At 31.4% G+C, this 13,938-nt stretch overlaps 2 protein-coding genes across 2 annotated transcripts; both read left to right on the top strand.

Moving 5' to 3' along the window:
• The first annotated feature begins 7,720 nt into the window (after positions 1-7,720).
• Positions 7,721-10,409, top strand: LOC11409435 (plant intracellular Ras-group-related LRR protein 3). Its single transcript, XM_003613065.4, has 3 exons — positions 7,721-8,354; positions 9,259-9,425; positions 9,539-10,409. Exons 1-3 carry the CDS (start codon positions 7,797-7,799, stop codon positions 10,182-10,184), a joined length of 1,371 nt encoding a protein of 456 aa, XP_003613113.1. The 5' UTR covers positions 7,721-7,796; the 3' UTR covers positions 10,185-10,409.
• Positions 10,410-10,558: 149 nt separating this feature from the next.
• On the top strand, positions 10,559-13,795 carry LOC11407874 (protein DMR6-LIKE OXYGENASE 2). Its single transcript, XM_024784692.2, has 3 exons — positions 10,559-11,310; positions 11,518-11,842; positions 13,426-13,795. Exons 1-3 carry the CDS (start codon positions 10,865-10,867, stop codon positions 13,648-13,650), a joined length of 996 nt encoding a protein of 331 aa, XP_024640460.1. The 5' UTR covers positions 10,559-10,864; the 3' UTR covers positions 13,651-13,795.
• The last annotated feature ends 143 nt before the right edge of the window (positions 13,796-13,938 follow it).

The following is a 13,938-nucleotide window of genomic DNA, read 5'->3' as shown; positions in this document are numbered from 1 at the left end:
GATAGTAAGAGAATATATGCAATGCAACAGGAAAATGATATTAAAATTACGACTCAATTCTTAATCGAAAAAAGCTTCTTTCAGCTTAACTCAAACTAAAAAAATAAGCTTATTTGTAAAGGATTTCCCAAGCCGTTCTTTATTTAACGCAAAAATAAATAGATATAGAAACTGCTACAAAATGATGTCATGAATGCTCATTAATCTAGATAACGTGAAAAATTAATCAATTAAAGAACAGAAAATGTGAACAAATTAATCAAGATATACATAGTGGAAAGATATATATGACAGTTTTGTGGCATTGACAGTAGGTCTTGCATTAACCTTATGCTGTTTGCATTATCTGTGGGTGTGAAAATACAATCGGCTATATTTTTGAAGCCTATATTTTTTTCGCATAATATGAACGTGAAAATACAATCGGCTATTTACAAACAAATTTTTTTTTTGATGAAATGACATTAAATTGATTCATATTTATTTAGGCTAAACTGCAGTTTTGACCCCCTAACTTTCATAAAGGTGCGATTTTGGTCCCCTAATAAAAAAATTACAATTTAAACCCCTATGTTTTAGCCCCTTTGCAAAAGAGACCTTTTGGTCAATTTTGACCGGGTCAACGCGCATGTGTCATGCCACATGTGTATTTTCCCATTTATTTTTATTGAAAAAGCCAATTGTGTAATACTTGAATTAAAAAAATAAAAAAATAAAAATAAAATGGAAAGGTTGGCACGTGAGACCCCCAATTCTTCAACCCTCCTTTTCATATTCGACCATAACCAAACCTTGTCTTCTTCATCTTATTCGACCATCTATTCTTCATCTGTTCTTCTCCATAACCGAACCTTCCTCTGTTCTCCCCGTCGTCGCATCTTTTTTCTTCACCGTAGAACCCGTACTCGCCGTTGCCGTCGCCTTTTCATCTTCTTTCCACTTCATTTTCGCAACAAACAGAGATGAACAATCAACTGGAATTTGATTTGTGAAGCAGAAACGAAGTGAACATGAAGTGATTGGGGATTTGTGAATCAACTGAATTTGATTTTCGGAAACTTAGGGGTTTTGCTTTTCACCTTAGAATGTGAAAGAAAGAAAAGAAGTGAAAATGAAGTTCTCTCACGTGCCAACCTTTCCATTTTTATTTTTTTTTAATTCAAGTATTACACAATTGGCTTTTTCAATAAAAATAAATGGGAAAATACACATGTGGCATGACACATGCGCGTTGACCCGGTCAAAATTGACCAAAAGGTCTCTTTTGCAAAGGGGCTAAAACATAGGGGTTTAAATTGTAATTTTTTTTATTAGGGGACCAAAATCGCACCTTTATGAAAGTTAGGGGGTCAAAACTGCAGTTTAGCCATTTATTTATTTCGGTTAAATTTGACAATAATATATTAATTAGCAGCTTGACATGTCTAAATAAAAAAAAAAACACTAAAAAATCAACGTTAAACAAACATCAAAAACAACTTACCAATCAAGTAATTCGTATCATATTGGGATTGAAAGATTTCGCGAGGGTCACCGATCACATAGATGCTAGCTGGAACAAACTTATCATCAGACTATTTTATTTTGGTACCATATTAAAAGTTAATCTTTTAAGGGTGTCTCGCTGTCTTATATGATCCCACATTCGAGGCAAAACCAAAATTCCCAATGGAGATGACACGGTCCTCGCTCAACTCTTTCTCATACTTGTATATGAGTGTACGCCTAACAGACGCATTGATTCGATCACCCTATCAAATAAAAAAGCAATTTTAATATAGATAATAAAAACATTATACACCATACATATGCGATACAATTAATTTACTTAAAAAAATGGATATCATAAAAGATCGCAGTTTGGAGAAAAACATTTTATACCATTACATATGTGATATAACTAACTTACTTACAAAAAAGGATATCATAAACTATCAAGGTTCGGCTCATTAAATTCAAATGCGGGTAAAATTATCGCAAAAAAAAAAAAAAAAAAACAAATGGATCAATAAATATAATAGAAAAGTTGATATTAGATTATAAATAAAAAAAAATGTAAATAAATCAACCATGATTCGACCATCGACACTCCAATTTTCTTGATGCGAATGGGAGATATCGGAAACGAATTTGATTGACATCATTTTTATTGATCAAAATCATAAATAATCTAATATAATCGCGGTTAAAAAAAATAGAAACAAAAAAAACGACTGAAAAAAATAAGACATAATAGAAAAGGGGTTATAAAAATATAAAAAAAGAAAATTAAGTTAAACAACCTTATTGTCCATTAGAACCATTTCTAAGGAGAAAGGAAATTGATCCTTTTTTATATCTCTCACAAACCAAAGGCGAACGACTCGAACGATGATAGTCCGGTTTTCTTTGGAAGGGGATATATCAGAGATCAAGTCAATCTTTGAGGTCATTTCGATTTAATGAAGAGACACAAAAAGTACGCAAAGAAAAAGGGAATTGGATCCTTTCCTTCAAAATTTGTCTCCTTTTCTCTTCTTCACTTAATATTAGCCATTAGATGGATCTATCGATGGATATAATAAAAGAAAAATAAACATAAATAAACATCCTAAAACATCACACTCTGAAACAAATTGGGTGGAGTTTTTCCTTGTGAGCTTAGTTCAGTTGGTATGGACAATCCATAATATATGCAATATCCGCGGTTCAAACCCAGACCACCACCAAAAAACTGGGCGGTGTTTTACTACTCCGGAAGCTTCTTCATCTTCCCTTCTAAAGGTTATCTCTCTCAATCTAAGAAAACTGCGGCCATCGTATTTTCATTTATATATTTGCTCACTTCTTCACTCTCTTGTATTATTAAATATATGCATTCAACTAAAACCTTTCAACACTATCTAATTTTATTTGTCTTAAAATATACAAAGAAAATTCAATTAAAGTAACACTTCAGACCAATATTGCAAAGCTTCATAACTGTATCGTATCCTCTCTACAACTATAACAACAACTCAGCTAGTAATTGAGTAACAGTTTATTAAGTGTGCTAAAAAATCACTTTCTTTTAACTTTTTTTTTGGTTGCCCGTTTTTCCGCTGAAGATTACTACGTGATTAAACTCAATTATATGTCAAATTTGCATACCATGTTGGTAAGACAACACCAAGAGGCCAAGCCTACTCAAATATTGATTTGTCAATTTGTGGAGTTTCACCTTTTCAGATATTTTCTCTTAAAAAAAACAGCAACCCTCTAATGAAAGTTATGCATATTTATGAATTTTTTTTTCATATTTAAATATCTACAACTCTTTAGATTTTTTGCGAAAAACTCTTATTAAATTGTAAAAGTTAAATCGTAGAAAAGTTTATCTTTTTTTGATGAACAACTCTTTTTAGATTGTGTGAATATTATCATCTATTTACTACAAATTTTGTTAGAGAAAATTATTCTCACCTTATTTAAGAGAAGTTTGACCTATAGTTCATTCCTCTTTTATGTTAAAAGATACACTCCCTTTCTTTAAAAAAAGTTTGAATTACATTTCCCTCTTATTATAATACAAAAACATGTCTTGCTCCAAGTCCATATTATAAAAACATTGAATTTTTAATAAGACTTAATTGGGAAAAAGGAATTTACTCGAGATAGATAAGACCTAAAAGGTTTCACATAACATACCAGCACACACAAAAATCAAGCAAAAAAAAAAGTTGTTTGTAAATGCTTTCAACTAACTCTTAGTGCTATCGCCATCAAGTGAGACGTTGAAACAATCAAATAATGAGTGATAAAAAAAAAAACAATGAAAGTGATTAAGAGATAGGTCAATTACATGTTTAAAAATTAATCATGGTCGAATGAATTGAACCTAAATGTCACATTTTTTTTTAATGAGTAAATCAAAGGTATTTTTTTTTTAACAAATCAAAGATATTTTTCTTGCACTACAGCGGAGATTAATCATCTCGAGATACTAAGATTAATTTAAGGGGTTCATCTCCTCTAACAAATGTTTTCAACACGCACCGGTGAAAAGAAAAAAAAAACCTAAATAAAATTATTAAGAAGTCCAATATCTACCATTTATGTCACACTATATATGTTGGTTGAATACCTCATTTTAAAGATATAAAAAATCAATTGAATAAATGGGAATTAATTCCTTTGTTTTTGAATCTCACCAAATCAATTTGAATGAAAGTCAATTAATGGGAATTAAATCACTATTTCCGATAGCACAAATTATGTTGCATGCAAAGTACTGCTGTCGGTATACTTTGTAAACTACAATATGATTCTTGATCTTATGATGTTGTAGTAGCTTTAGATGTTTTTTGAGTTGCCTCGCAAAGTGACATGTAATATTCTAAATTTCATTGATTATATATAAATTATGTAAATAGTTAGAAATTACATTAATTGTGATATATACATCCAATTGAAAATATCAAATATGCTAGTATATCCACCAGTATATGTCCGCTAACACAAAGCCCCCTGTTCTTTTTGGATCAGCTCCCCCACTGTTGCAGTTCTTTTTTTGGATAATCTTTTAAGACTAATATATCTATCTATATCATTAAGACAAAAAGAATAAAGTTAAGCTCAATAAGTCCCAATAGAAAATAAATGAAGAAATCAAAGACGTCCAAAGAATCATGAAGATATAAGAATATAAACGAAAAAACAGATGGATAAAAAAATATAATAGAAAAGCAGATATAAGAATATAAACAAAAAAATGTAAATAAAACAACCATGATTCGACCATCGATACTTCAAGTTTCTTGTTGCGAATGGGAAATATTAGAAACGAATTTGATTGGTTTCATTTTTATTGATTATGATCTAATATAATTGCAAATAAAAAAATTGAAACAAAAAATAAGACATAATAGAAAAGCGGATATAAAAACATAAACAAAAAAAATTGAGTTAACCAACCTTAACTTAATTTATAAGAATGAGGTGAATCTTTGTCCATTAGAACCATTTCTAAGGAGCAATGAGGTTGGTCTTTTTTCATATCCCTCAAAAATCAAAGGCGAACGACTCGAACCCTGATATTTTAGTTTTCTTTGGAAGGGATATATCAGAGATCAAGTCAATCTTTGGGCCATTTCGATTGAGTATAGAGATACGAAAAGGACGCAAAGAGAAATAAATGAATAGAAAGAAAATGAGTTGCGGTGTGAAGAAAGTGTTGGTCAATAGGTCTAATTTATAATACATTTTAGAGGACAATTATGTAAAACAACCACACTTAACACGACCAATCATATTCGAGCTCATGTCTTAGCTATTAAGCAATATATAATTATTATTTTTTTTGATTGAATGATAATCACTAAGACTGTAGCCGAAAAAAAAATAATAGATATAAAGTTGCTTTTTTTTTTGGCTTGGATTGTAAAGAAAGGTGTGCAATAAACCACACAAATTGAAATAAATAAGTCTAAGATTTATTTTTCCTTAAAAAAAAAAAGTCTAAGGTTTATTTTAGAATGTTTTAATATGATTTTAATGGTGATTAGCAAGGAATGTTTAAGGATCCGTTTCAATAATATACCATTAAATCCCAATTAATTCCAACTTTTTTTTTCTTCCAGTCAAATAAAAAAAAATTACACATCATAATGAAATAATATCTTCTCCAATTGCCATGATACTACCATTTCTACTTTTTTTTTTGGTTACACTACCATTTCTACTTTGATTTCATTGCATCGTATTTTTTTTTTCCAATCAGCCAAAACAAAAAATATATTATAATTGAAATATGATATTATTTAAACAATCTGGTTAAATTTCATTTTTTAATTTACTTCATAAAAAAACACTCCTTGATGTTAGTTATAAAATATATAATAATAAAATTGTTTCTCAATATTATTATTACATTACCATCATGAAAAATAAGAATAAAAGTTAGTTTATTTCATCAATTTCTTTAGTTCACAAAAAAAAGGACTGGCCAAAACTCAAAGGATTTGATAGGGTATCAATCTTTCAATGTTACAATAATATTTTGTATTAGAAAAATTATTATTAAAATTATATAATATAGATTTCATTGGTTCATAAAAAAAATTTATGGATTAGCCAAAAAGAAAATCAATTCGATACGGTATCAATCAGTCAATGTTACAATAATATTTTGTATTATAAAAACTATTATTAAATTTATATATTGAATTACATTATAATATAAATAAATAATATAATATAATTGATATATATGTTTACAAAAATTAATATGGAAATCTATTTATGGAAATTCAAATGCTTGAGGATATAAGAATAGAAGAGTGCCACATGTTGAGACTTGATTGAAATTTAAATGCTTGAGGAAGAGTGTCACATGTCAACACTAAAAGAAGAGAAAATTATTTCCATAAAGGGACATGAAATAGGTCCTAAATTTATATTATATAGACAGATTATTCGTTTTACCCATGATTGAACCGTGGGTAAGTTTGATATATTATGGCCTCAATAAACCTTCGAAGGAACCAACATTTTTGCATCAAAATGAAAGGGGGAAACCGTTTTTCTTTTTTTGTTTTTTATTTTCTTGAAGACTTCTTTCTGTCTTGTTGGGACATTCGGGAGAGCATCACTAAGATCAATCATCAGATTTTGTTAACAGCAATAAGACAAATGAGCTTGAACATCATATTCTAACCCAAAATTTCAAAGGGTTCTCTCGCAAAATTCCAACATGCAAATGCATGTATTGTGTTAAAAAATACATTCGTCCAATAATAGAGAGCTACTCCATCCATCTCAAAATAACTGAGTCATTTGTAAAAATAAAAAATAAAAAAATTATCTCAAAAGATTCATTTCACTTTTCAATACAATATTAATTACTTTTTTTCCAATTATAACTATAATTAATATCATTTTCATTACTCTCAATTCAATATATTATACTTACATTTATGATAATGTGGAATGCCTCAATATTTGACAAGAAACTCAAAACTATTTTTTATCTCTCTTTCACTTATACATTTCTTCTAAATATGTGCAAAATGAATAAAAGACTCGCTTATTATCGGAGTATTATCTATTGTCTATCTAATAAATCCACCAATACACAACATAAAATAAAGGTCTACTCTAAAATATATATATATTTTTTTTTCGTTTTCTATAAATTCTTTCTACCCAAGGTTTTCTATTTAAGGGTATGAGACATTAAATGATTTAATGTGAGTACCTCTCTTCATCATGATCCAAAATTGGTTCACTATTTTATGAGAGTCTTAACAATTTTTGTTAAATTCAACTCCAATTAAATGCTTTAAAATACGATTTTCATGAAGCTCTAAATATATAATTTTTCCCCTTTTAATATATATTTATATATATATAAATTGTTTCCTGAAGGTTAAATATTTTGTCAATATATATTAGAAGAGATGAATGCAAGAAACTTTTATATACTTTAAAACTATTTATTATTTTTAAATAAATATATTTGTAAATATTCTTTGAACCTTAATGTAATTGCTCACATTAGGTCAGGAGGACATCATTCTTTCACTCTAAAAATTTTCTATATTAAAAACAAACAAATAAATTCCTTAGCTAATTACAATTTTCTTTTCATTTGACAAGGATTTTCAAAGTTTTTTACTCAATTGTATATTGAACCATGTAGAATTAGTCATGTAACAAGGTTGACTAGTGCCCCCCTACCTACTTCAACGACCAATTCAATTCTCCCTCCATATTAGTCGAACGAAACCAAACACCACTTCACTTCATAAAACAACACACCTTCACTCTTTCTTTCTTCAATGGATCCTAACCCAAACCCAAACGATTTTCCCATTCTATGCTTTCTCTTAAACCATCTCCACCCTCAAACCCACCCACCTCTCCCACCACAGCTCCATCAAAACCTCTTAACCAACTTCCCTCATTTAACCAACTCCAAACTCATACCTTCACTCACACACCTCATCACCAACCTCAACATCACACAAACTCTCTCTTTTCTTACCACCCTCGGTCCTCGCCCTAACCCTTCTTCCGTCGCTGCTTCTCGCGACGTTGATGTTCACGTCTACCAGGCTTTGTTGAGGGTGGAGGATATGCATGATCAGTGTGTGAAGCAGTTGAGGGTTGCTGAGGAGAAGCTGGTGGAGGGTTATGGTGTTTTTGTGGAGAAGATGAAGGAAGAGGTTGGTGATGAGGATGTAAATGAAGGGGTTGGTGGGTTGTTGAGGAAAGGTGAAGAGGGTGAGGTTGTTGAGAAAGTTGATTTTTCTGGGATGAAGTTGAGGATTTTCCCTGAGGGGGTTGAGAAGATGAAGGGTTTGGTTGTGATTAATTTTGCTAATAATCAGTTACAGGTATTCATTCTCTTCTAAGTTCTATTATCTATTTTTCTCTATTTATGTGTTAAACCTTTATGGAGTTTTGTATGTATATGATCAGTGTTGTCAAATAGCATATAAACTCTTTTGAATACAGAACAACTTAATTAAGTGCTAATCAGTATAAGTGTGTAACTGTATATATATATATGCTATTTCTTTAACAAAAATAAAATATAGCAAAACTATTTTTAATTTTTATATAAGCTGTTTTCATAAGTTATCCTGAGAACTTATGAAAATAAGTTGAAAACAATTTATGAACACATGTGGTAAGCTGTTTCTATAAGCTCTCACGAATGGTTTTCAACTGCTTGCCTATGTCAGTATATAAATAAGTCAACCCAAATCATAGTCACATAATACGCAATTCGTTGGGGTGTGAAAAGTCATTTTTACATTACAAATGAAATTAGTTTAATTATTTATTTTTCATTTATTCTAGCACATAAAAGGCTGGTTCGTTGGGAACCCAGTTCAGTGCGAATTTTCTGCAAACCGGTTTGTGAAAGAACCGCGAACTGGTTTGCGGTTCCTTGCTAGTGTCACAAATAATGTGACTATGATCCAAATAGGCTCTATCAACATAGCTGCTGAATTTAAACAAATTAGTATACGCTGTTTAGTACAAAGCGTCGTCAAATAGCAATTTTAGCAGCGCTATAGCTCTATAGTGCAGTGTAGTAGAATTGGAACAACCATGCAAATGAAGTATCTGGATTTCATCAAACTTTAATACATTTTTATATATGAAATAAGAAAGGAAAAATGGAACTGTGCCGGCTCTATTATTCATTTATTCTTGAGCATTACATTTAAAATGATTATAGTTTTATTCATTCTATCTTGTAACTGAACAATTTCATTGCCCTCAAAACAGGTGATTCCTGATTCAATAACAGGACTACAAAAGCTTGCAGAGCTTGATATGTCATCGAATCTTTTACCGTCTCTACCAGATTGTATTGGATTGCTAGTCAATCTAAAAGTCCTTAATCTGTCAGGGAACAAGCTAACTACTCTTCCTGAATCCATTTCTCTTTGCAGGTTCTTGTAGTTTTGAAAACTGAATTTCCCTAGACTTGATATTGATATTCGCAGCACTTTTGTTTCTCTTATTTTGTTGCTTCTGTTAAGTTTATTTTCAATGCAAATTGTAGGTCGCTAGTTGAATTGGATGTAAGCTTTAACAACTTAATGTGTTTGCCAACAAACATCGCCTATGGACTCGTTAACCTCGAGAAGCTCTCGATCCATTTGAATAAGATACGATTCCTTCCTCTATCCATTGGAGAAATGAAATCTCTCAGATATCTTGATGTTCACTTCAATGAACTTCATGGCTTACCTCAATCCATTGGGAAGTTAACAAATCTTGAATATCTAAACATCAGTAGTAATTTCAATGACATGACGCAACTTCCTGAAACAGTTGGTGGTCTGGTTAACTTAAAGGAGCTAGACTTAAGCAACAACCAGATCCGAGCTTTGCCTTACGCGTTTTGCAGGCTTGAAAAGCTAACAAAGCTGAACCTGGATCAGAATCCTATCATTGTTCCGCCGTTAGAGGTTTTAAATCAAGGAGTTGAGGCGATGAAGGAATTCATGGCTAAGCGGTGGCTTGAACACATTGATGAAGAGCGACAGAAAAACATGGCTGAAACTCAAAATCAGCAAGCACAGACAGGTTGGCTGGCATGGGGAACCTCATTATTGAGTAATGTTGCTGGGGTTTCTGAAAGCGTTGTAGAGTATTTCGGCGTTAGAAAAGCTCCTAGAGACACATGGATGGAGCAACAGCTGTGATCTATGAAATACCGACACATACACGAATACTGCACACATCACTGACATTGATACATCGATACCAACCAATAATAATTTCAGAACATGGAATTATTGAATGTATGTAACCACATATGTCGGTGCGGGACATTAGATTCTCCTTTAATAAGTGTCGATGCTACAAAGGTTGAGATATATACATGTACTCTTTGTTGAGTTTCTCTACGAACTTATTATTTACTCTTTCGTCTTAGGTTTAAACTAATAGATTCTGCTGTGAATGGTCAATTGAGTTTTATATTTACATTGAAACCTTTTTCATCCTCTCACCAAAATTAAATAACTCTCTTAGTTATCACAAACATAAAGTAAATAAATAAGACTAGAAAGTGTGAATAGGTTTACTACTCTAATAATTCTCTCTTTCCTTTTAATCAGTGGTGGTGTCCTGCATGTTACTATAAACTCGCTGGCAATGTATATAAAAAATTGTTTAAACAATATTAGAATGGTATAACCTTACCTAAGCAAATGATATATAAATTTTAAGTCAATAGCGTGTGTAACTATATTAATAATTGATCAATACAAAAATGTGCATATGGTTAATAGAAATAAATAAGGATGATGCCAGTACATGTATGTATTCTGGTATTCCCTTTGTATGTTGACTGAACTTCATTCTCAAATTTTCTTACAAGATGAAATCTTTCCAATTTGCCAATGAGTCTTCTCCAGTTTCCTTAACTCCAGATTTTATCCTCCCAGAACACAAAAGACCACACCTTTCAGAGGTTACTTTTTCAGACTCTATACCAATAATTGATTTAAGTCACTTGGATGTGGTTCACAAGATTTCAAAGGCATGTGAGGAATTTGGTTTCTTCCAAATTGTGAACCATGGTGTTCCTGACCAAGTTTGCACTAAAATGATGAAAGCAATTACAAACTTCTTTGAGTTGGCACCAGAGGAAAGAAAACATCTTTCATCAACAGATCATACCAAGAATGTAAGATTGGTCAATTATTTACTTCGAGTAGATGGTGGAGAAACGGTGAAGTTGTGGAGTGAAAATTTTGTTCATCCATGGTATCCTATGGATGATATCATTTCTCTTCTACCAGAAAATATTGGGACCCAATACAGGTGAGAAAAATCACGTTTGTTTTTTTTATTGCGCTAACGTATACGAATTATAAACGATATTTTAAATAAAATTTTGAATTTGAATTTGATTAAAATTATAAGTATACCAAATAACATTGTTATTATAGAAAATCATGTTTAATGGTATAATTGGAATGATATAAAACGGCAAAACCAAATACATATTTATACTTATGCTTTTCTTAGGGAGGCTTTCACCGAATATGCAAAGGAGATTAGTTCATTGGTGAGAAGGCTTTTGAGTTTGATATCAATTGGGCTTGGCTTAGAGGAAGATTTCTTGTTGAAGAAGTTGGGTGAGCAACCTAGACAAAGAGCACAGGCAAATTTCTATCCACCATGTTCAAATCCAGAGTTGACTATGGGTCTCACTGAACATACTGATATCAATGCTCTCACAGTCCTATTGCAATCAGAAGTTTCTGGTCTTCAAGTTAACAAAGATGGAAAATGGATTTCTATTCCTTGTATTCCCAATGCTTTTGTCATCAATCTAGCTGATCAAATTGAGGTATGTGCCTTTGGTGTGTTTTTTCTATACATTTTCACATGTTTTGATAGAAAATTAAATCAATGATATATTTTTTGTTATATTACTATTTAGTGGCAATAATGGCCTTATACAACTGTCCCTAAAATAAATTTAATTTCAACCCTAATGGACATTCCAGCCTTCAACAAAGTTTTCAGTTTCAAAGGCTTTAGCATGATATATGTCACTTGATCTTGTGAACTGTAGTGCATCAATTCAATTACTCCATCTTTAGTCAAGTCTTCAAGAAAATGAAATCTCACATCTATGTGCTTGCATCTTACATGCATCACAGGGTTCGTAGACAACTTTATAGAGGAACTATTATCACAATACACAGCTGTGCTCGATCTCTTGACCCTCTCCTATATGGCTCGTTATCCTTCTTAACCAAATGCCCTAACATGAGCAAGAAGCTGCTGCAACAAATTCAGCTTCAGTAGTAGAAAGAGTCACAATTGGCTTCTTCATAGATGACCAGGATATAGCTCCATTTCCCACCATGTACACATACCATGAAGTGCTCTTTTCTGTCATATGTATCTCCTGTATTATCTGAGTCAGACCATCGAGTCAAGCTAACGTTCTCTTTACTTTTGTACAGAACTTCAAAATTGACAATTCCTTTCAAGTATCTTAAAATTCTCTTTACAGATGATAAATGCATTTATATGTAGGTCTTTCCATTTACCTAGCAATATTAGACAGACTGAATATGTAAGATCATGTCTTGTAGCAAGTAATTACATCAAGCATCCAACCATCTGCTTATACTTGATTGCATCCACAGCCTTCTCAGTTTCATCCTTCACTAGTTTTCTACCAATGACTATAGGGCTATACACCATATTGCAATTTTCCATACCAAGCCTTGTCAATATTTTAGTAGCATACTTGCTTTGACCGATGAAAATTCCTTGATCATCTTGCTTAACTTCTACTCCAAGAAAATATCTCATATTTCCCAAATCTGTCATAGCAAACTTTCCCTTTATAGAATGCTTGAAAGTTTCAAACACAGTAACATCATTTTCAGTATATATGAGATCATCCATATACCGGCTAACAATTAACAGTTTCCCTCCAGATTCATTCTTAACAAATAAGGTGTGTTCATGAGAGCATTTCATAAATTTTTCTTGAATAAAGTAAGATTATGTCTTAGTGTACGTCTCATACCATACATAGCTTTCTTTAGTTTGCATACCTCGCTTGTATCATCATTCTGATAACCTAAAGGTAGCTCCACATACATATCTTCAACCAGCTCTGCATGAAGAAAAACACTTTTAACATCTAGCTGATAAACATTTCATCCTTTGCATGCTGCAACAGCTAGCATAGCTCTTATTGTATCCCATCTAGCCATAGGAGCAAAAACTTCTATAACGTCGAAAAGTTGAAGAAGTTTTTTAAATAAAATAAAAAGTTTATATATTTATAAGGACCAAAAATATATTTAATCTTTTAAATAACAATATAAGCTTTTAATAAATTTGAGAGGTAACGTGAAACAAAAACAAAAAGTGTGAAATGTAATTATTTTTATACTTTATATGTAGGTTCTAAGCAATGGAAGATACAAAAGTGTACTCCACAGAGCTGTAACCAACAAGGTGCATTCACGAATGTCCATGGCAATGTTTTATGGGCCAAACTCGGACACGATAATTGGTCCTATTCAGGAATTGATAGATGAAGAACACCCTCAAAAGTATAGAAATTATCGCTTTTCTGATTTCGTTGAAGAATTCTACTGCCACGGAACAAAGAGTATGTTGAATTAAGTCTTTGACTTGCCACATTATAATTTAAATAATGTAATTTAAATTGTATGTATTGATGGTGCAAATACGTTTTACACAAATCTAACCATTTAAATGTTATAAATTTTCTAAAATTACTTGAATATATATGTAAAATTATTTTGCACTATGATTGTATAGAAATTAAATCCAAATTATGTTGGATTTTTAATAATATATCTACTATTATTGGATTGAATTGATGATATATGTTGGAAAATTGTTGTTCCCGCTCTAAGGAAAGCTAAGAAACACCAGAAAATCATCGAT

Source organism: Medicago truncatula, chromosome 5 (genome assembly GCF_003473485.1).
Source record: "Medicago truncatula cultivar Jemalong A17 chromosome 5, MtrunA17r5.0-ANR, whole genome shotgun sequence".
NCBI lineage: Eukaryota > Viridiplantae > Streptophyta > Magnoliopsida > Fabales > Fabaceae > Medicago > Medicago truncatula.
This window is presented reverse-complemented; position numbering and strand designations above follow the sequence as displayed.